Below are 20355 nucleotides of genomic sequence, written 5' to 3'. Positions count from 1 at the left end.
GTGGAGTAAAAGAATAAACAGAGATAGACCGGTATTCATAGTCTTCAAGATCGTCTTAAGTAATGTCTTAAGACGCTAATACGGCTCTGTGATTGGTTCATGACATCTTAAGAATGAACTTAAGACGGTCTTAAATAACTATGAATACCGGCCATAAACTCTGAACTAGTGCAGCCATTAGGTGCACCTCCGGCACGGAGGAGCGGGAGTAGTGCACTCTGAGTGCAGGCCAGTGCAGACAGACAACCGTGGCACGGCTTTGGTTATTCACGAATGGCTCGTATGACAAAACACGGAATTATCTTAAAATGACTCATCGGGTCTGCGAGGCGTCGGCCAGACGTTAAATCGGTTAAATATGATCACGGAGTAATCGCGATTTACACTCTTCCGTCGACTCGCTCACGAGAATCTCTCTAAAGTCTCCGTGAATTGATTCCTCCGCGAACCGCGGTGGTCGACGAGTGATCATGGCGCGTTCGGGATCGCGACGGTAAATACTGAAGAAGAAACCGATTAAACGCGCAAGTCTTTCGCGATTAGAGAGGCCTGAATCCCGTTCAGGATTCGTGCTCCGGTCCTCCCGGAGAATAAATCACCTGGCGAATTCGCGTATCCTCGAAAACCGATACCTCGCGTGCCAATGGCACGTGGCAGTGGGACGGACAGAGGTTTTTTTCTGACAGGTAGTAGTAACGTGCTCACACATTAACTATCCCCCGCGAGAACGATCTTTTCCAATCGGCTCGCTTTTCCTCTCGACGCGTGTCGAGATCGCTCGCTTGAAACGTGGGTCTTTCGATGCCTCGTATACCCTTCATTCGCTCGGTTGAGGAATTCCAGCTTGTCGCGTCACGCGAATGACTTCATCTATTGTTTACTGATGTTTGACTGATGTCCATCGCTTCCCAGATACGACGGTTACTCCGATTTGTGTGGAGAAGAAGGCGCTAAGGGCGTACCTTTCGATCGTACCTTCTGCATTCGAGGTAGATTTGAACTTGGTCGAGCCTTCTCCTATCTTTGGATGGGAGAAGAACGAAGAGAGCAGGCGCAGAAGGTGCGATTGAAATGTAGGATGTAATGCTAAACGGACAATGCGGATAAATACTTTGACTGATTAAGATTATGTAAACACAGATGGCTTCTGGATGAATCACATGTGGAATGTTGCCGAAGCGGTATCTCGCAGAGAGAAACAATTTATCAGCAGCTTCTCGATTCTTCTTTTTATTCTTCGCCTAGCTTTGGGATCTTGCGGTTTGAATTTAAGCCAATCAGGGATTTGACTGCATAGAAAATATGTAGAATTAAATATTAAGCTTGATACTGGTGCATTATCAAACTGTATGTTTAATTCCGTACACATATGAATGATAAGAATAAAATTGCCATTCAAAGTTTATGTTAGACTTCCAATGTAAGACTGTAATTAAATACTGTACTTGACGGTGTAAAGCATTCTTCTTTTTATACATCTTTCGGAACCCATGGATGTCCTAAAGAGATCACGTTAGACATTTGTCTTTGGTTGAATATGTTGAACCAAGTTTTACTTTGATCCTTTAATGCACTCTGCCCTGTCTGAAGAGGTTTTTCTTTTTCTTCAAGCACGATAACTTGAAAAATGTTTATGCCAAACTTTTCTTTGCACCATGTTTCTTTTTTTTCTTTTAGTTACACGAGTTCTTTCTTCTTGATTACAGCCAAGTGCAAATAAAAAAGCAAAGACAATGCCTCAAACGACCACTATCGAAACCCTTTCCATCACCTGGCCACTTAAGGTAAGTTTAAAGTTTTAATCAAAGCGCATTCTCTTTTTACTGCAAACAGAATTTGCCCATAAATCGTGCATATAGCAGTCTCCATGTGTTACGAGATTTTGTAGCAAAATTTTGTGTCGAATGTAAGATTATTATTTTTCTGTAAGTTACCAATATTGAATCTTACAGAATTGTAATACTTGAGAATAAATAATAAAATTGATTTTAAAGTGTAATTGAGAAGGAATACATTTCTGCAAAGGATGACATAAGAAGCTAATATAAAATAATACAGCGCAACTATGACTGCAGAATGACAGATTCATATGCGCAGCGAAAGAACTTTGAGGCTTCAATTTCAATTTGCACTTGAGTGTTCCAATGGAAAGATGAGCCAGAATTATGGAGAAATAAAGTTTAACACTGCGCGGACTGTGGGCCTTTTAAGCTACGGTCGATTTTTCATTTATGATTCCTACGGGAATAGGAAATAAAATCGCAACAGTTCCGATGTCTATGTAAGTATAGAAACCAATTTTTGAAACCTTAAAGATGATATTTAAAGATGACATGAATTTTTAATTTGTAACACAGAAACCTTTTCAAAAACTTTCTGGACTTGAAAGTCCCAGGGAGTCCGGGTGAATGCTCCAAAAACACGAGGTCCGCGCAGTGTTAATGTAACGACACATATGGATTGTAAAAAATTTGGAGTTTATGCAAAGAAACGAAATAAATATAATTTATATTCGAAAAGGACACGAATAGTCCTATGCAAGGATAGAATTATGGGCAATTAGAAGAACGTGAAAGAGACAGGCAAATAGAACGGGAGAGAGTGAGAGAGGGAGAGGGAAAGGAAATAAAAATATCGAAGAGAAAGAAGGGCGAAGGAAGAGCGGGAGAGCGGGCAGAGATTGGCGCTCGCGCGCGCTGCGCCGCGACCTTTAATGGGCGCTGATGGGCGCAGCCTCCCTGGAACCTGGAATCCGATTGCCTCCCTCTCCCGATCCCAGTCGCGGAGAGTCAGTCGCTCCCGCTTGAGACGCGCGCTTCCCTCCCTTTCCCTCCTTCCGTGCAAGTATATCACGGTCATTAAAAATCGTTCGCGTCGCGAAGGAGGGGAGGGGGCTACGACCTGGAACACTGCCATCGATCTGCGATCCGTCCGCCCCGCTAAAAAGAAGCGAAAAGAAGGGAAAAAAAGGAGCAGAGATAGACCAAAAAAAAAAAAGAGCAACTCTAGCGCGGCGCGTTACAGGGGGTTGCCCTCGTCCGACAATACGCGTTGCGGGGCCCGCCAGCGCGACGAGAGCCATTGACCCGCGCGCCCGTTAATCAACCCTTTCCTCCCCGCCCCCCACCACCCGCACGAACCCACGATCGTCGCGCGGAACCCTTCGGCCCACGCTAGCCCACGACGCGCGTATCTCGGTGCCCTTTCGAGAGAAGGAGAGAAACGGAGGGTGGGTTTTCGCGACTCCGTGGAGATTGCCGACGTTTAAAGAGCGCCGTGGTGGCGGACGATGTCTCGTGCGCGTTGCCCTGGAAGAAGCGTATCGTCGTCGCCGTCGTCGTCGTCGTCGCGTTTACGTCTTTGAAGGAACGCCGCGGAGGAGGAACTGCCCCCCTCGTCCTGACCGGTCGCCGCTCGCCGCCGACTTGCGCGTGTGTTCGTTTCCACGGAATCGTGATCGCGGACTCGTGAAGTGAAATGATTATGTACACAGTCGCCGAGGATCACATGGGCGACAACGAGATCGCGCAGGTACATCGTGTCTCTCCCCGAGGCGAAGCGTCTCCTCCTCTCTCGATATCCCGATTCCGCGACGGCGGAATTTGAGCGGTGGTACGACGGACCCCGCGGGCGTCGCTTTGTTATATTCACACCCTCGTCTTCTTGCAGGTGATCGCGTTTATATGCGGGATCATAGTGGTGCTGCTGATGATAATGGGCCTGGCGTCGACCGACTGGCTGATGGCCCTGGGATGGAGACAGGGCTTGTTCGCCCACTGCATCGAGGAAGGTGCCCCGACGCCGCTGCCCTTCAACATGCCCGATCCCCCGGGATGCTACCCAGCTAGGGACAGCGGTAAGCCATTCGTTTTTCATCCTCGCTAAGCGCTCTCGCCCTGATGTCCATTCGGATTGTATAATTCCACGTTTTATCTTGCAGCCTACATAAAGGCAGCTGCGGCCTTGTGCGTGGTGTGTCTTCTGACGGACATCGCCGCGACGATCCTCACCGGTCTGGGTTTGCGCACGCAGGATCACAGGGATAAGCACAAATATTATAGATTTGCAGTGTTCTGCATGGCCATTGCACGTGAGTATTATACGAGCGCCTCGTTTCTGCCTCTCTCTCTTTTTTCGTCTCATCTTCTGTCAACTGTACATCTTACATCTGTATGTGTGTTTCAGTGGTGTCCCTCCTAATAGCGCTGATCATATATCCCATATGTTTTGCGTCAGAACTGAATCTCGGTAAGCCCTCGATACGTCTCTCGTATGGATTTGATTAAATCAAAAGAAAAGGAAAGACGAAAGACTATATTGTTCTGCGCACATATTTACAGTCGAATTTATATAAGATACGTTAATTCTTTTTTAGGAAATCGTACTAACTGGGAATTCGGTTGGGCGTACGGCGTCGGTTGGGGCGCGGTAATCTTCCTGGTCGGAGGAGCTGTACTGCTGTTATGCGAGAAGGAAACCGAAGAATTGTACTATAAGGAAAAGAAGACCGTTCGCGATGACATAGGAAGCGGCGGTTCCATGATCGGCATGGGACATCACGCTGGACGAGGTGGAACGCAGCTAGCCTAGTGGCATTGCTCCCTGCCCGATGTTGTTCTCTAGGTGATTTGTTTCATCTCTTTCTGCTCTCACAGTTCGACACATGCGCATACGAGAAGGTATACAAGCCTATAAGAATGGTTTTTTTTTCGATAGGGCGTTTTTAGCTAACGCAAGGGAAACTACCTTTACGGATTCTCCGATCTGGATTTCCTCGATACATGAGTATCGAAGTATCGGCAGCTTTTTAAATACATATGAAAATGAATAATCTTATACGCAAGTAACGAAATAAGAAAACTTTAGTTAATCCTTCACGAAATTTCAAATGGTGAAGTTTTATTATAAAAATATTTAATGCTAAAAATTAAGATGGGAAAAGAAATATAGGTTTCGCAAGAAACGATCGACTGGAAATTAGTCGAAGAATCCGTCAGTCGGTTTTCATTGTCGTTGTTTGAAAATATCTGAAGTAGATGTAATCTGTTCATTAGAAGGGTGTGTATTCGGGTTACTATTAGTTTGATGTAGGATAACATCTCGTTAAAGAAGTACGCATTTCGATCGTCTTGTTTTTGGCTATTTCCTATTTAAGTCAATTTTTATACTGACAATTTCGGGACCATTATTAGCTTCGATTCTGTTCTCGTATTTCCTACATTTTGCATGATTTTGGACAATTTAATACACAAACTTGTGTAATATTTTTACTGTAATTTGAATTGTAACAATTTATAACGTTATGACGACGCTGCATTTATTGTCCATAAACTAAATTAATAAGAGTATCATACTCGTTATCGCGAGTCTGAGAGACAAAAGACAATTCCAACATGGATTTCCAACATGTTTCTTTCGCGCACATAACACATATACATATACACAGATTCAATTTGTTCTTAGTGAGGGTTTGATTAAACTCCATCTTTTTTCATAACTAATTTAAATTTAACATTAGATATAAAATGGTTGAAAGCAGAGACCAGAAATGAAGAGATTAAGTTAAAGTTCATTTTATATTAAATGAATAATAACGTTTTTCTTAACTTTACTTCCAATATTTCTAATTCCAATATTTAAGAATTCTAAATTTTAGAGGTCCCCAAAAGCCTTATTCTTCAATTTTCTTTAATTTCAAACTGATACATTTTGTTTCATTTTTAAGTGTAACTTTGAGACTTTAACAGTGCATACAAAGACATTGCCTAATATTATAGTGTCCGATCAAATTTTTTATTCATAAAATATCAACTTTACATCGGAATCTATCCAAATGATCTGGACGCTATCTAATACACAACTACACATGTAACACAATTATATTTAATTTATTCTACAACAACGATTTTCTTTGTTATCCTTTGCAATCTATTCTCTTCTACAATGATAAACATATCACACACTCGACTTAGTTTTATTAACTTGATTTCATATATACAGGTTGTCCCAGGAAAAATATCATAAAGTATATGTTACTTAAGAGATTTTAAATAAAATAATGTATAATAGTTTGAAATTATTATTAGATATTAAAAATAGAAAGAAATATAGCTAAATCTGTTGAAAACCAGAAATATAATAGAATTTGCCAGCAGAATATGATGGTAGACTGAGTGCAGAATCTGTCTTTTCGTATAATCATTCAAATGACGTATTTTATTTAAATGCTTACAAAAATTACAGATTCTGCTCGGTTTCTTCTTGTTTGTCAGGCACTGCTGACAAAGCGCGAGGACGTCAATCTGTTGCAATATTCTGCTAGATCTTGCTGCCAAAGTACTAGAATACAATTAATTACATTCATATAACGGTCCTGTTTCGCTTATTATTACTAGAATTATTACTAGAATATTATTAACACTTTGCTTACCGAGTAAGTATATGAAAGTGTCTTATTTGTTAAGAAAAATATAATAGTATGAAGATGAAATGTGATCACATATATATAGTGGAAAATCAGTTTTGCAATTATTTATTTTACTGAATATCTCTAACATCACTAACTTTGAGGGCTGAACGCAAATGCCATTTCTTCTAATACTCTACTTCGCTAAGCAGATGCAAATCTGTTTGAAAGCACTCGAGTAATACCGTCCAAACGTTCAGGATATTTCTGCTGGGATAGTCTGTGCATTTGTAATCTAAACTTTTAAAATAATTCAAATAATTCAAAGAGGAGATATTTACAAGTTATTGGCCTATCATCAACATTTATCTCTATTTTTCTTAAGCAACACCACGACTGGGAAAAAAATGATACGTGTCTGCAAATTATGTAAAATTTATCAAAAAAGTCCAGCTTTAAGAAAGATGCGTTTAATAAGCTTTCTTTTTCTATCTTGCAGCATGTTCTTGCGCGGAAACAACTACGATTTCATGGATTGTTGTACATTTATAATTGTTTTCAAGCTATTTTATATGAGATATAAAAATAATGTATTTGCTTACGTATCTTTTTCCAGTCGCCGTTTTAATTACGTATTATTAACATTTCTTGTTTTTTACCGAAGAAAAATCTTCAGAGGCCAATGTGTTGTCGTATATACTATTTTTTTCATAAAATTTTTTTTGTAAATGTAGTGTACATACTATATAGATGCTAGTAATTTATTATTAATTTCTATGCACACACATTACACACATAATCTTTATTTTCTTCTTTCCCCTTTTCTCCTCTTTCCTCTTTTCTTTCACTTTACATATAATCCACATATATTACTAAAATATACATATATATATTTATACTGAAATCTGCCAATTTTATTATGCATGTCATAAATTTTCGATATGCGTAAACGTGAGGGCACACACCATGAGGAGGGAATATAATTTACTTAATATATACCAATTTGATACGAACCTAAGCTATACATAAAGCGCTTCATAATTTTAGCTTTTACATTTTATTGTTGTAACGGCTGTAAATTTCTATTATTTACGATAAGGGGCTTTATCGCAGACTGAGCAGCTCTTTAAAGTATTTATCGTTTAAAACGATAGCGCATGGGGCTGAGGTGGCGTACAAGTCTCGTTTGAGCCTTACGAATCATTTGTGGGTGTGTTTCATTAATTATTCATCGAGAAGAAAGGAAATGAGCGTGCGTGATAGAGAACAGCTCGACTAAGGCTTGTCGTTATTACGTGTATACCGATCGTCATCTTCATCCGTTTTATATTGTCAACGGCGTCTGATCGCGAACATTACGACAAAAAAGAAACAAAGACTGTAGTAGCGTATGTACGTATCGGTAAAAAAAAAAAAAAGATATGGACCCTGTGCGGCACGCAAAGCCAGCGAGTTCTCTTTCGAACGCTCGAAGGCGACGTTCTTACATTGCAAAGCGAAGCGTAGCGATATCCATCGTTCGTAGCGTGTATCTTTGAACTTATTACCTCATGTATCCTTTAAGTTAATTATAAAGCACAAGACACGTTTCTTAAGTGCAGGGATGGAACGGAGGCAGCTCGGGCAGATGTTATTTATTGCGTTATTTGCATTAGATACGTGTACGTATATGTGTATATATATATAAATAAATATATATATATATATAGATATAATATTTTATAAGTACGTGTAGTTTATAGCGTTATATACTCGTGGTTGTAGCAATCTGATGCGTGCAGTTTGCGGTACTCGGCGAGTATACGGTCTACGTTGAACGCATTGAATTCCACACCGCAATACGATTTCTGTATGCTTTCGAAAGCAGACAGCGAGTGGCACGTTTGTTGAAATTTTTTCGGCCGACGCGATTAAGAAAAAAAAAAGGAGATGAGAGAAACTCAAGAGACTATTAAGAATTGAGTACAATGTTGTTACAATATATATTCCGCTTATACAGTAGATTTTCTATTCTTTAACCGCTTAAACAACTTTACCGCGTATGTAGTAGAACTTTATAACAATTATAACGTATATAAGAAACAATATTACGACATAAGGAGTTAGTAAAGGAATTATCGAGTGTATGTAAACGAATTCGTGATTTCTATATATCATAAAACATGCACATAGCATATAAGACAATCTGTTATGTCAGTCGTGCGTATGCTGACTGTGTGTGTGTGTGTGTGTGTGTGTGTGTGTATGTAATTCTGTCGTCTATTTGCAAAAATGAAAAAAAAGAGAAAACACGTTCAGTGCAACGAGCTAAAAATCTGTTATCTACGGTGAAACATATCGGAATGGACTTTTTAAAATAAAATTAAATAATATCGATTATATAGATTAAGTATTTAAGGTTTTCGAAATAGATTTCTCTACGTGATTAACGGCGATATGTAAGTTTACGTACTTAAGTAAGTTTACATATGTAAGTTTTTGAATTTGGAATCTCTCTTTCGCCGGCCGCGCCGGCATTTGCAAATCGTCGACAGAATCGCGACCGCTCTGTGTAGTCACCGGGTTTGCCATTTTCCGACTCTATTCGCCGGTCGGGATAGAATTGTACAACGGCCCGTGATGTGGCCTAGTTTACACCGATCACTTGATACGCGTATTAAATAGTAAATAACTAGTAAATAAGTCTGATTATTGGCTGATCAGTTCAAATATACTATTTGATACGCGTATCAAGAGATCGGTGTAAACTAGGTCTGTAACGAGCGAGGGTAGAGAGGAGATATCGGCATCGTCGTTGACTTGATTACACTGATTGTTTAGGCATGCATCTCACGCAAACGGCAACAGTTGTATAGTACTTCAAAGCATATACATATCTCACTCATATGTATGCCGTAATAAGTATACCATTACACGTATAAGTATATGGATCCTATATAATATAAATCGATATATTATTTGTGCGCCATACTCCAATGTTAACGTATTGTATTGTACAAAGAACAAAAAATGTAATGTTAAAGCTACAACGCTGTGTATTTATGTAATATGTATCTAAAGCCACTTTAGACGATCTACAATCACATTCGTGTCAGAATTCTACTTATAATTTTGTGTGCTGTGTATCTTAATTCTTTTAAGTTAGTCTTTTTATATATAAATTTTAATTAATTAAAATATTCTTAAATAATTAGTTTTTAATTATATTTAATTTCAATTAAATTTATATTATAAATGACTTGTGTTACGTGACACCTAAAATTATAAATTGTCTTGAGCTTTACCTCGCTTCTCTAAATCTTTCTCTAATTTTGCCAATTTTTCCTTCACACTTTCGACTTGGTTAATTATTCTTGCTTAACTATGATCAACTATAACGCCAAAAAGCTCATTTTAAGTAATCATACTTTTAATATTTCTTAATCAGTTTTTCTCAGATATTATTATCTATCTCGAAGAAGTGACGTATGCAAGAGAAGAAGCTTATAAAAATTAAAATTTTCTTCCAAAAGCTCGGGTCATTTTTTATAAATTCCATCAATTTTATTTTTAAACCTCAGTCCTAATCCGATCGAAGATAAACCGAAGATATACCGAATTTCAACGGCAAACGAAAATTCCCGCCGTTCGTCCGGACCAATCCGACGCGAACTTGGCCGCGATTGGTGGACCGGCTTGACCGCCTCCGGCAACGGCGAAGGGAAGTGGGGAACGCGTCGTCGAGCGCACGAGGTCGCGCATCTCGTATGCGCGCGACAGCGACCGTTAGAAAATTGCGCCATTTCTCTTTTTTTCCAGTTACCGAGCGAGACGAGTTGTTGAATCGTTCGGCGGACGCGGAGGAGCAAGGAACAAGGCGAAGGCGAAGCCGCCGCGCAATAAACCAGAGCGGTGCGGAAAGACGACCGGGCGGCGGTGGTGGTGGGTGCGCGTGATCACACGGCGAAATCGAGAGAGCGGATCGAGAGCTGGTCGTGCGGCCGCGTAGACGGACCCGGGGACGAACCGGGGTACACGGCCGTCCACGTGCGCGAACGTCCGAGGCGGAGCAACGCGGCAACGCGGTGAGCGACCGAGCGGGCGTCCCTCGGCTGGCGGCGAGCGGCGGAGAGGATCGATCATCGATCGAAATAAACGGAAGCGGGGCCGGGCGTCCGCGAAGACGTCCCGCAACGTCGCGATACGACCGTCGCCGTACGTCGGGCGTCGCTCTTCAACGAGCCGGGCCACACGAGCCCCTGTTCGGGATCGCGATCACGCTCACCCGCGGGACAAGATGTCGATGGACGCGCTCAGTGACCCCGAGCTGCGGACGAAGCTGATGGAGTACGGGTACCCGGTGGGACCGGTGACGGACACGACCCGCAAGATACTCGAAAAGAAACTGAAGAAGCTCATGGAGGCCCGCGGCGCGGGCGGGGGAGGAGCAGCCTCCCGACACTCGTTGGCCGCCAGGTGAGAGTTTTTCATAAGAAAATATGCATCGACACGAGTTTTCTTTCAGATAAATTTGTACGCTTGAAGTAATCTGGAAATTTGGGCAAGAGTGAGAGAGAGGGGGGAGAGAGAGAGAGAAAGAGAGAAGGAGCGAGTAGGAGTCGAGAGACCGGTACACGATTACACCGAGGTTTCGAATTCGTGCGAGGTCAGCATGCGATAACGATCCTTGACGGCGAAGCAAGATTTTTGTGCACCTATTTCGATTCTGAATGGAAGAAGGTGCAGGAGGCAATGTTTACAGTCCATTTTTGGCAATGCGCGATATACCTAAGTGCATTACGTTAATTGTTTAGAAAATACGGCTATCTCCTTTGGCGACTGTCGCCAATCCCTCAGTTGACTTCCACGAGGCTGTTGTATATTTTAGAAACAAATAGATTTTATTAAGTAAACGCAAATTCTATAGGGAAAGTTTATAAACTTCGAATTGCAATAACGCTAGACGCGTATATTATGTAGGATGTGTTATGTATTTGGGTCTTGATATTGTTTTGTTTTCTTCATTTATGCGTTAGATATAGCAGCGAGGACACGGACGACGACACAAACACGAGTGTCGTCAAGAAGAAGAAGAGCGCGAACCTGCGCCGGCAAACGATGGCGAACCCAATGCCTCCGCCTTCGATTATTCCTCCCGATGTTGTGAACGTGGCGAAAAATCCGGTCAACGAGAATCAGTCGCCGCCGCATTCCGAGTTCAAAAGTCCCACGGCGACGAATTACGACAACTCGGGCGTGCCTTCTCGCACAACTTTGAAAACCACGCAGAGCAAATTTATCAAGACGCAGCGTACCTATGTATCTAAGCCATCTGAGGATTTAGAGACCGGATCGGACTCGGATGTCGCGGGGGAGACTAGAAGCACGTATGGACGTCCGTACGACAAGTACGTGCCCAACATCCCGAGCAGCAAAATATACGATTCTCCGGTGTACGATCGCGGGAATTTGTCGACCAGGCCTGCCTATCCGATTAAGGACAGCAAGTATAACGTGTCTCCCTTGAAGCCGAGCGTCTCCTCGATTCAGTCCACGGAGGACGCAAGTGGAAGTGCGAATCAAACGGATCCTCTTGCTAATTATGAAGCCCCATATTTATCAGCGTTTACAAGGAATTTACAAGAACTCAAGGAGAATTCGCGATCTTTTATAAACACATCGTCATCATCATTGATGAGCTCAAAAAGTAAGGGAGCTTTCTGATGCAATAAAATAATATCTAATATGCTCTAATACGAGATACCTAATTTTTAACAGTCTTCAGTAGTTTTATCAGTCATTACTTCTGTAATTATATATAATTGAACGTTTGCATTATCTGTAATTTTAATTTTGTTCAGATTGATTTCAAAAACACACTTGTTTGGTTTAAAATAAGAATTTTATTTTATATTAATTATAGAATTACTAATGTGTCTAATTCGTTCGTTCTTTTATACCGTGCATATATGGATACTTTTTTACTTTAGGTCCATTACGCTATACTTCGTCACCTGGTTTACCAGAGGTGAAAGAGAGAGATTCGAATGGTCACTTCTCTACCGTAAGGGGCATATACTCGCAGTGGAGTCAGCCAAGGTATATATGAATTTATTATTTTATCTGAATTATACGTAATGTAATATAAACGAACGCTACTTAGCTCGAGACCCAATGCATCGTTCGCCAATAGAGTTCGGGATATTTTCAGTAGAGCGACTTACAAACCGTCGACGACAAACAGGGAAGATGTACGAAACAATCAGAACATGGTATCGATGGGCCTCGTGGCAGTGCTTGCCCTGTTCTTTGTCGTTCTTGCGATAATATATCTGGGACTTGGTGGGAAAACCGAGACGTTTCCATCGCTTTCATCGGGTAGGTATGCAGAGATATAAACTAGGGGAGATTTCTGAGACGGATATATAACTTTAAGAGGAAGGATAGATTTCTGAGAAATATACGTTTGATTGTCAAATAACAAGGTGCAAGGCGCAAAGCACAATGTACATGTTCTTTTCACGAATCGATTTTGGCCTATAATGGAGCCCAATTATTGTATATTTATTACTAATTATCACTAACGTTCAATCACATTATTTTTATGAAGCTAAAGTAATTATCTCGAGCTTACTAAATTAGACATACAAGAGAATCTCTTGAATATGTATTTTCTCCTTTCTCTCGCTCTATATCTATATATATACACATGTATAATAAAAATCGCATATCTCTTGAACTATATAATTTGGATATTTTATTTCCTTTTCCCGTTCTTTCTATATGTCTACTCCAATATATTTCAACCTATATTTGCGGACATGCGTTTTGTACCATTTAACTTAGTCGATAATACGATGTTTTATTTGTATGTAGGGACATAAAACTCGTGGAGAGCTCGGAAAAAATATATCAATCGAAACGTTTAATTCTTTGCAGAAGAGACCGATTTTAAGAACGGGAGTTACTTGCTGTTTTATAGAAAAAAAAAAAATGATTGAGCCGATATTTTTGTTATACATATCGTATCTTTTGTTCTATAGAAATATTGAATTTTGAATCATTAATTTACAAGCATTTAGACATGCTTTTTAATCTCCTGTATGCACTATATAATAAACTGCAGTTTACTTTGAAGGAAAATTTTAATCTGTATAGGAGAGAAAGTAGTTTTGAACATAGAATTTTGAATTTGTTAAATAAAGGATTGACATTTTCATTTTCAAGGAGATTGAAATACATTGTTTGTTATTTCTCAGTTATTTTTCTCGTTCGTAATACTGACTGTTTGAAAAAAGTAACAATTTTTCGTTTGAAACACAGGAGAGACAGTATGATTCGAAAGTGCCTCACGTTTACAATTATTTTTGTTTTTTCACATTATGTATTATTTGTATTGATCTTAATTTATAGTTTCGTACCACCTATACTTATAGATAACAACATACCGCAATGTTTTGTCGATGGAACTCCTGATTTTAAAGCGCCTGGGGTAAATTGCATAATGAAGGAAAACATAGAATCCGTGTTGCAACTGTTGAAACGCCTGCAACCCATCCTAACGAGAAAGGCGGTATCTAATATATGCGAGAATACGAACGAAAAACCATATTTGACCGATGCGGATATCGTGGAGATGTTTACGAGCGATAAAGTGGTGGGTTTTGAGAATTGAAATTAATTACGAAATTAATTACTGAAATTAATCTAACAATGTAAGAACTGTATATTGATAATTTTCACTTCCAGACGAGCCTTGAGGTGAAGGAGGATTTGCACAGCGCGCAATTCTTAATCATTAAGAACCCGAAATGGGGTATCTCGCTTATCGATGTAAATGACGATAACGGAGCAACCACGGAAATGTTGGATACTCTAGTAAATATACATGTCAATCTCACGCTCTTTTTTTGGGGCGCAGGCGTGCTCACAATACTTACTAATACATTTTTTTTTATTCTTACAGGATAAATTGTTTTCCGCTCGTCTAAATGGAAAAATTGGGATGGCGATTTTAAATCCTGAGCTGCCAATGCAATGCCTCGTTAAGAACAAACTTTTTACCATCTTTTCTTCTCTCCTTATAGTGGCAATCGGTAAAGTTCTAACAGACTGTTTATTTGAGAAAACTTACTGAACCTCATTCTGTGTTATAAGATTTCCATGTGCATGCTGTTAACATGATGTGTATGATTATTATTCACTTCTTTTTCAATGCAATGTAAGCTTATATACTTTAAGTAAAGTAGTTGCATTTTAAAACGATTCTATATGCTTTGGCAATGTAATTTCGTCTTCAATACGCAAATCGTAAACTGGAATTATTTTGCAAGGAGTCATTTCTTTAAATCCTGGAGCGCATTAATACAATGCCGTATCTTTTATATATCGAATGTATAATAAATAAAAAGAGAAAGAAATGTTTTTTACGAGAATTCACAAGTGACTCGCAAAGTAATATCTGTTTATGGTACTGCGATCTATACATAGACAGAAATACGTGTATCAAAAGATTTGTAATGGTAACTGTGCATCTTCAGTCTTATTAACAGGTATCGGCATTTATAAATCGTATCTTTGGTATCTAAGATACAAGAAATCTACGGAGAGAGAGGTATTTAAGCTTGTTAGCGATATTATAAGTATCGTTGAGACACATCATCAAAATGCGTCCACGCAACCCGGGGGCGCGCAGGAAAGTTTCCTTGCCATAAATCACGTGCGAGACAATCTTATTCCACCGAAAGATCGCAAAAGAATGGCCGGTCTTTGGGAAAAGGCGGTGAAGTTCTTAGATGAAAACGAATCCAGGTAAAAAAAAGGATCTTTCGTGTCTTTCTCTGTTTTCATATTTTACTTGCGGATGAGTAACAACGATATGATCTTTGATCTTTTAGAATTCGAAGAGAGGTGCAGCAAGTGGCGGGAGAAGAGTTTCATGTATGGCGATGGTTGCCGAATAACAGTTTGAATAAATCTCCGACGCAAAGCGCGATTTTGGGTAAGAAGCCGAAGGTCTGGCAGGGACAAGCGTTCGAAACGATGGAGGGATCGGTTAATAGCTTGACTTGTTCGCCAACGCCTTGCCTGAAAATCAGGCACATGTTTGATCCAGACATGTGAGTATAATATACACGAGTATAATGTGCGCGTTTATAATCTATAATCGGTAATGGATGACTTATAAGTTGCTTTGTATCACGATATAGCGAAACCGAAGACGACTGGGAGACGAGAGTGCAGGATGCTATTTTAGAAAAGTGCGGGGAGGGTGTGAACATACTTCACATTCGAGTAGACATCGGTAGTCGTGAAGGTTGCGTTTATATGAAATGTATGTCGCAGGAAGACGCTGGCAAAGCTTACAGGGCATTACATGGTTGTTGGTTCGATGGTACGTCCATAATCTATAAATTTCCATTTGTTCCCTAAAACTTAATTCTTGAACGCTGGCACAGTCTGTGGTCGCCTCGCGTAAAGTTTTCGCGGAATTTAGATAGCATTATTGAGAAACTTGTTACAAGACGTGCAGAATATTAATATAAAAGGATAGTAGTACCTAATTTTTTATCTTTAATGAAGATAAAAATATGAAGAATGACGATATTGCTACAATCTGTGCCAGCTTTATGCTGATTTCTACATCGACTTTAATGTAGGTATACGTTGCAATGTCTTACTTCCAATGGAATTCCTTTATTTCCTTCTCAGGTAATTTAGTGACTGTCAAGTACCTGAGACTAGAGCGTTATCACGAGCGATTTCCGGACGCCGCCCGCTGCGTGACGCCTCTCAAGCCGAGTAACAATCAACGATTATCCATGCAGCTCCAGTACTGGCAGAACCGGGCGGAGGCGAATTAAAAAGTTCACATTTTTGTTCGGACATTCGGAGGAGAGTGCGAGCTCTCGCGTTTATACAAAATCAGACACAATTGTCCCGCAATTGTCCCGCTGGCCAGAACTTACGGAATCTGTCTACCTTTTATTTATTCCGTGATGACATACCTACGTGCCGTACAGCGCATATACATGTTGTAGGATTGAAGACACTTCTATTTTATAAGAGCATTTTCTTTTAAATTTCGCTAACTTGTGTATTATATTCTACTTTGTATCTTTTGATGAATGAGACGGAGGCGATACGTGTTTTTAATAGTTGAGTAATAATAATAATTATAATAATATTATTAATAACAGCACACAGTAACATTAATATATAATTAAATATGCTTTTTGAAGAGCTGTAAAAAATATTTTAATCTGAGTTTTATAGTATTTTCAACTAGCAATATATGTGTGCGTAAACATAACGTATACATCGCATTCTCTATAGGCCTATCCAGTACTAATTCGCATCAGCTGTACGAAGCGTATATGCGGAGAAATCGATCAATTATACATCCGATGTACCGAACGCGGCAGAGTACAGTTTCCTACATATTAGGCTTTTGCGATCGCGTAATTTCTCTGCGCGTACGGTTACGCCATCATTGACGAAAATATCGATTTAATTACTTAAGATTAACAATCCTTTTTTTTTATAACTGCATAAGAGAGTTATTTTTTACGATGTATCATAAAAATGTACAGTAAAATAAGATTAAATCACTTTGTAAAAAGATATCGAGTTAAATGATGGAACGGAAACCGGATAATACGTTGATGTTGTTCAAGGAGCAATAAATTGCAGACTGAAGCAACGTATGTGACGTATATCTATGCGTTATAAAAAGATTTAAAGCATGTGTGCGCGCACAAATCTATTGTGTTACAGTAAATTAAGGAATATCGATGAATAAAAATAAATCTGAAAATTCTATAAATATCTGCTAGTCGATGATTGCTGAGATAATTAATATTATCGACCATCCAGCGCATTCACGTCCGTAAACGCGATGTTAATTGATTTACAATTATCTCGAAGTTATTTTCGCGAGCGCACGATATATATTCACGGCGATAATCCAACCGAGCGCGGTATAATTATTTTTATAAGATAAAATATTTTCTTAATCGAGCGTGTCGATTCCTATTTCCCGCGGTCGTGAAATTCGAGAGGGCGGCAGTGCAACTAGTGCGAGGCGTTTTCGGGCTTGTCATAATAACGAGAACATAACCTGAAATCGTTTCCCGGACGCAAATTTGTTGAGGGTATGCTTGTCTGTCGCACTGTCGAGAATAATTACGCGAGCTGTCAAAAGGATCGAGAATGAAGTATTCCACTTCGCCGCCGACGAGCCGGTGCCACTCGCCCGTTCCGACAGAATTCTCGTCCTCGTTGCCGATGCCGATCGTTTACAGGTAACGTCGCGTATGTTTACAGGCACGGATACTCGTCGCTTCTTTTCGCAATTTATTATCTTCTTAAATCAACAATTGCATCAACGTGTCCAGTTTTCGTTTTATAGTTTAACTCCAACTTGGTGTTTTTTTTTTTTCAAAGCAATTTTATGCCTGTATGCGTATTATTTGTGTTTTATTACCTTGCTGTATTTAATTACTTTACCGTATTTATTTTTAAAACCGCTATTTAATTACTTTATTGTATTTTATCGCTTGGTTTCGAAGTTTGATTGAGTGGGCGAACATATTGCAGGCACAACTGCATGGGCGCGGCGACCAAGTGCTACAAATATCTGAGAAAATTGCTGAAGTTTGAGCAAATGGACTTCGAGTTCGCCGTTTGGCAGATGATCTTTCTGTTCGTGGCGCCGCAGAAAGTGTACAGAAACTTCCAGAACAGGAAACGTACGTTGCAACCTCCCAGTACCTTGTGCATCGTTAGCACAGCTTTATATTCTTCAACATGCCCGTGTGTTGGATTCTTGCAGAGACGAAGTCACAATTTGCGAGAGACGACCCAGCGTTTTTGGTGCTGGTTACGTGCTGTCTCTGCATATCTACCGTTGGTTTCGCCATAGTACTCAGTTTGAGATTCTTCCAATTTGTAAAGTTGTTATTTTATATGGTATTCATCGATTACATAACCACTGGATTGTTAATAGCAACTGTGTTTTGGTAAGCATATCAATTATCTTTAGGCTGCGCCTGTTAGATCGTAGTCTTCTTTACCTTAGACTTGGAAACTTGAATTAATTTGAAAATTGTCAGCTTAATTAAAGCTAGCTCGAGTCTATTCTTAATTTTCAATATATACTATACGATATATACTAATATATAATATATATTATACGTTTGTAGGTTTATGAGCAATCGGTATCTCAGGATAGACAGAACGCAAGACGTTGAATGGGGCTACGCGTTCGACATCCATTTGAACGCGATGTTTCCTCCGTTAATCATACTTCACATCTTACAGTTATTTCTATACAACGGTGCGTCAATACAGTTGTCAAGCGATATTATTGAATTGTTGTTTAACGCGTTTCACCTTTGCAGCTTTGATAAACAACGATACGTTCTCGGCGCGGTTTGTTGGGAACACCTTTTGGTTCATAGCTATAAGCTATTACATTTACATTACGTTTCTCGGCTACGCAAGTAAGTTAACGCAACACGCTTAGGTAACACGATCTATCTCCTCTTATTATTAGACCGTATTTATCGTTACTCTTATTTCAGATGTCGAGATACTCCATAAAACGCATCTAATATTGTCAAGTCTACCCATAATATTGCTGATATACATAACTACGTTATGCGCCGGTATTAATGTCAGTTATTTGGTTATGGAATTCTATCGTTACCGGGCTCTGTGAAATATCAGATTTTTGTCAAATGTGTCGCCTATGAACGTCGGAATAACAACCTGGCCGTACGGAATCCCCCTCTATTCTAGAATCGACGAGACGGGATTCTACTCTGAAATCTCCCCTCGATCCTCGCTCTCATTTTACATGATCCGTCATTTCGTTTTCTTGTTCCACGATCACGTGACAAATAGGGGAGCAGCGGGGAAAATTCCGAGAGAGGAGAATTCCATTACAGAGGTACAGCTGTTTCCGAATGGATTATCACTTGAAGACCGTAGGCTCTTCAACGATCTTGCGTTCCAGGAATAATATATCTATTTTTTTCATTTGTATCTAAGAGAACTATCGACGTTCCAAATATAACCCGCGTGTAGTAGCGAATTTTTTATGCGAGTCTTATTGTGATATTGCACATTTTAATTCATCAATAACAAAGTTGATGTCACGAAAAACGCGTTTTTTTTTTGTTCAGAGACCTGTAACCGCGAATCTATAGGCGATATTATTATTAAGTCCGATCTTACGTTTAAGATCGTCTCAGATTCAAGATGATTTTAAATGTAAATTTCAATTTATGAGCAGATCTAAGATTATTTCGAAGATATCGAGTTATGAATATTTTATGAGTACCGCTCTAGAACATGGAGAGGCGACAGCCAATCACTTTCCGTAGCATAATTGCCGGAACGAACCGAAGAGTGGCTGTCAATGCAAAGTTTTCCCTCTGTCGTGACTTCTTGCTCCATGCCGCGTAACGAAACCAGCACCATCTGCAGCGCGAGGGAGCATCGTCGATAATTAATCGCTACACTTCAAATTTTGTGGGATCTGCTGTCAAAATCTCCCCTTCGCGGCTTCGTTTTTAGTCGCCCGACGCTTTTTCCGTATAAATAAAATAGAAGGAAGGAAGAATAAGTGCGCGCAATGAGTACGCAACCTCCCGCCGTGAAGATGAAAGAGCTGCGCCTGCCAATCTCGAGGGTGAAGACGATCATGAAGAGCTCGCCTAGCGTCGACACCGTCGGGCAGGACGGCTTGTATTTGGTCACAAAAGCCACGGTAAGACACACTTGGAGGTTAGAGATACGTTTCTGAAAAGATTTATTTTTACACCGAGACGGCTTATTAATTTATAATTATTACTTCAATTTAATAAATAGCGACTAAAATATATTCGATATTTATCCTCTATTACATTCATGTGACATAATAGTTGTATATTTATAACAATATAAATATTTACATTTTTGAGATA

The 20355-nt window shown here is 39.8% G+C and overlaps 4 protein-coding genes across 10 annotated transcripts in view; all 4 read left to right on the top strand.

Annotated features, from left to right (window-relative positions):
• Positions 1-232: 232 nt before the first annotated feature.
• On the top strand, positions 233-7234 carry LOC112455486 (transmembrane protein 47). Of its 3 annotated transcripts, none has more exons than XM_025017441.1 (6): positions 233-689; positions 1707-1784; positions 3670-3856; positions 3941-4090; positions 4186-4248; positions 4376-7234. In XM_025017441.1, exons 2-6 carry the CDS (start codon positions 1734-1736, stop codon positions 4588-4590), a joined length of 666 nt encoding a protein of 221 aa, XP_024873209.1. In that variant the 5' UTR covers positions 233-689; positions 1707-1733; the 3' UTR covers positions 4591-7234. The 3 variants fall into 3 exon arrangements, with proteins under 3 accessions (XP_024873209.1, XP_024873208.1, XP_024873206.1); XM_025017440.1 differs by having other exon boundaries at positions 234-686; XM_025017438.1 differs by lacking the exons at positions 233-689; positions 1707-1784 and adding an exon at positions 1814-3531.
• A 2950-nt stretch (positions 7235-10184) lies between these two features.
• On the top strand, positions 10185-17210 carry LOC112455484 (inner nuclear membrane protein Man1). Of its 5 annotated transcripts, none has more exons than XM_025017433.1 (11): positions 10185-10861; positions 11422-12092; positions 12376-12484; positions 12549-12763; positions 13822-14042; positions 14135-14263; positions 14352-14481; positions 14938-15196; positions 15283-15504; positions 15595-15779; positions 16097-16248. In XM_025017433.1, the coding sequence occupies exons 1-11, from the start codon at positions 10683-10685 to the stop codon at positions 16246-16248; spliced, it is 2472 nt and encodes an 823-aa protein (XP_024873201.1). In that variant the 5' UTR covers positions 10185-10682. The 5 variants fall into 5 exon arrangements, with proteins under 5 accessions (XP_024873201.1, XP_024873204.1, XP_024873202.1 ...); XM_025017436.1 differs by having other exon boundaries at positions 10186-10861; positions 12600-12763; positions 14926-15196; positions 16097-17210; XM_025017434.1 differs by having other exon boundaries at positions 10186-10861; positions 12579-12763; positions 14926-15196; positions 16097-17210.
• Positions 17211-17370: 160 nt separating this feature from the next.
• LOC112455485 (protein unc-50 homolog) lies at positions 17371-19481 on the top strand. The gene is made up of 6 exons (XM_025017437.1): positions 17371-17688; positions 17984-18135; positions 18219-18405; positions 18589-18722; positions 18787-18888; positions 18970-19481. The coding sequence occupies exons 1-6, from the start codon at positions 17597-17599 to the stop codon at positions 19104-19106; spliced, it is 804 nt and encodes a 267-aa protein (XP_024873205.1). The 5' UTR covers positions 17371-17596; the 3' UTR covers positions 19107-19481.
• A 543-nt stretch (positions 19482-20024) lies between these two features.
• LOC112455488 overlaps positions 20025-20355 on the top strand; it is a 6792-nt gene continuing 6461 nt past the window's right edge. Inside the window, exon 1 of the mRNA XM_025017443.1 lies at positions 20025-20159. Within this exon, the coding sequence (XP_024873211.1) occupies positions 20025-20159 (135 nt within the window). The remainder of the gene's footprint in view (positions 20160-20355) is intronic.

The sequence above is a fragment of the Temnothorax curvispinosus genome, unplaced genomic scaffold (assembly GCF_003070985.1).
Source record: "Temnothorax curvispinosus isolate PA1 unplaced genomic scaffold, ASM307098v1 QBEX01006128.1, whole genome shotgun sequence".
Classification (NCBI taxonomy): domain Eukaryota; kingdom Metazoa; phylum Arthropoda; class Insecta; order Hymenoptera; family Formicidae; genus Temnothorax; species Temnothorax curvispinosus.
Note: the sequence above shows the minus strand (reverse complement) of the source record. Positions and strands in the feature narration are given on the sequence as shown.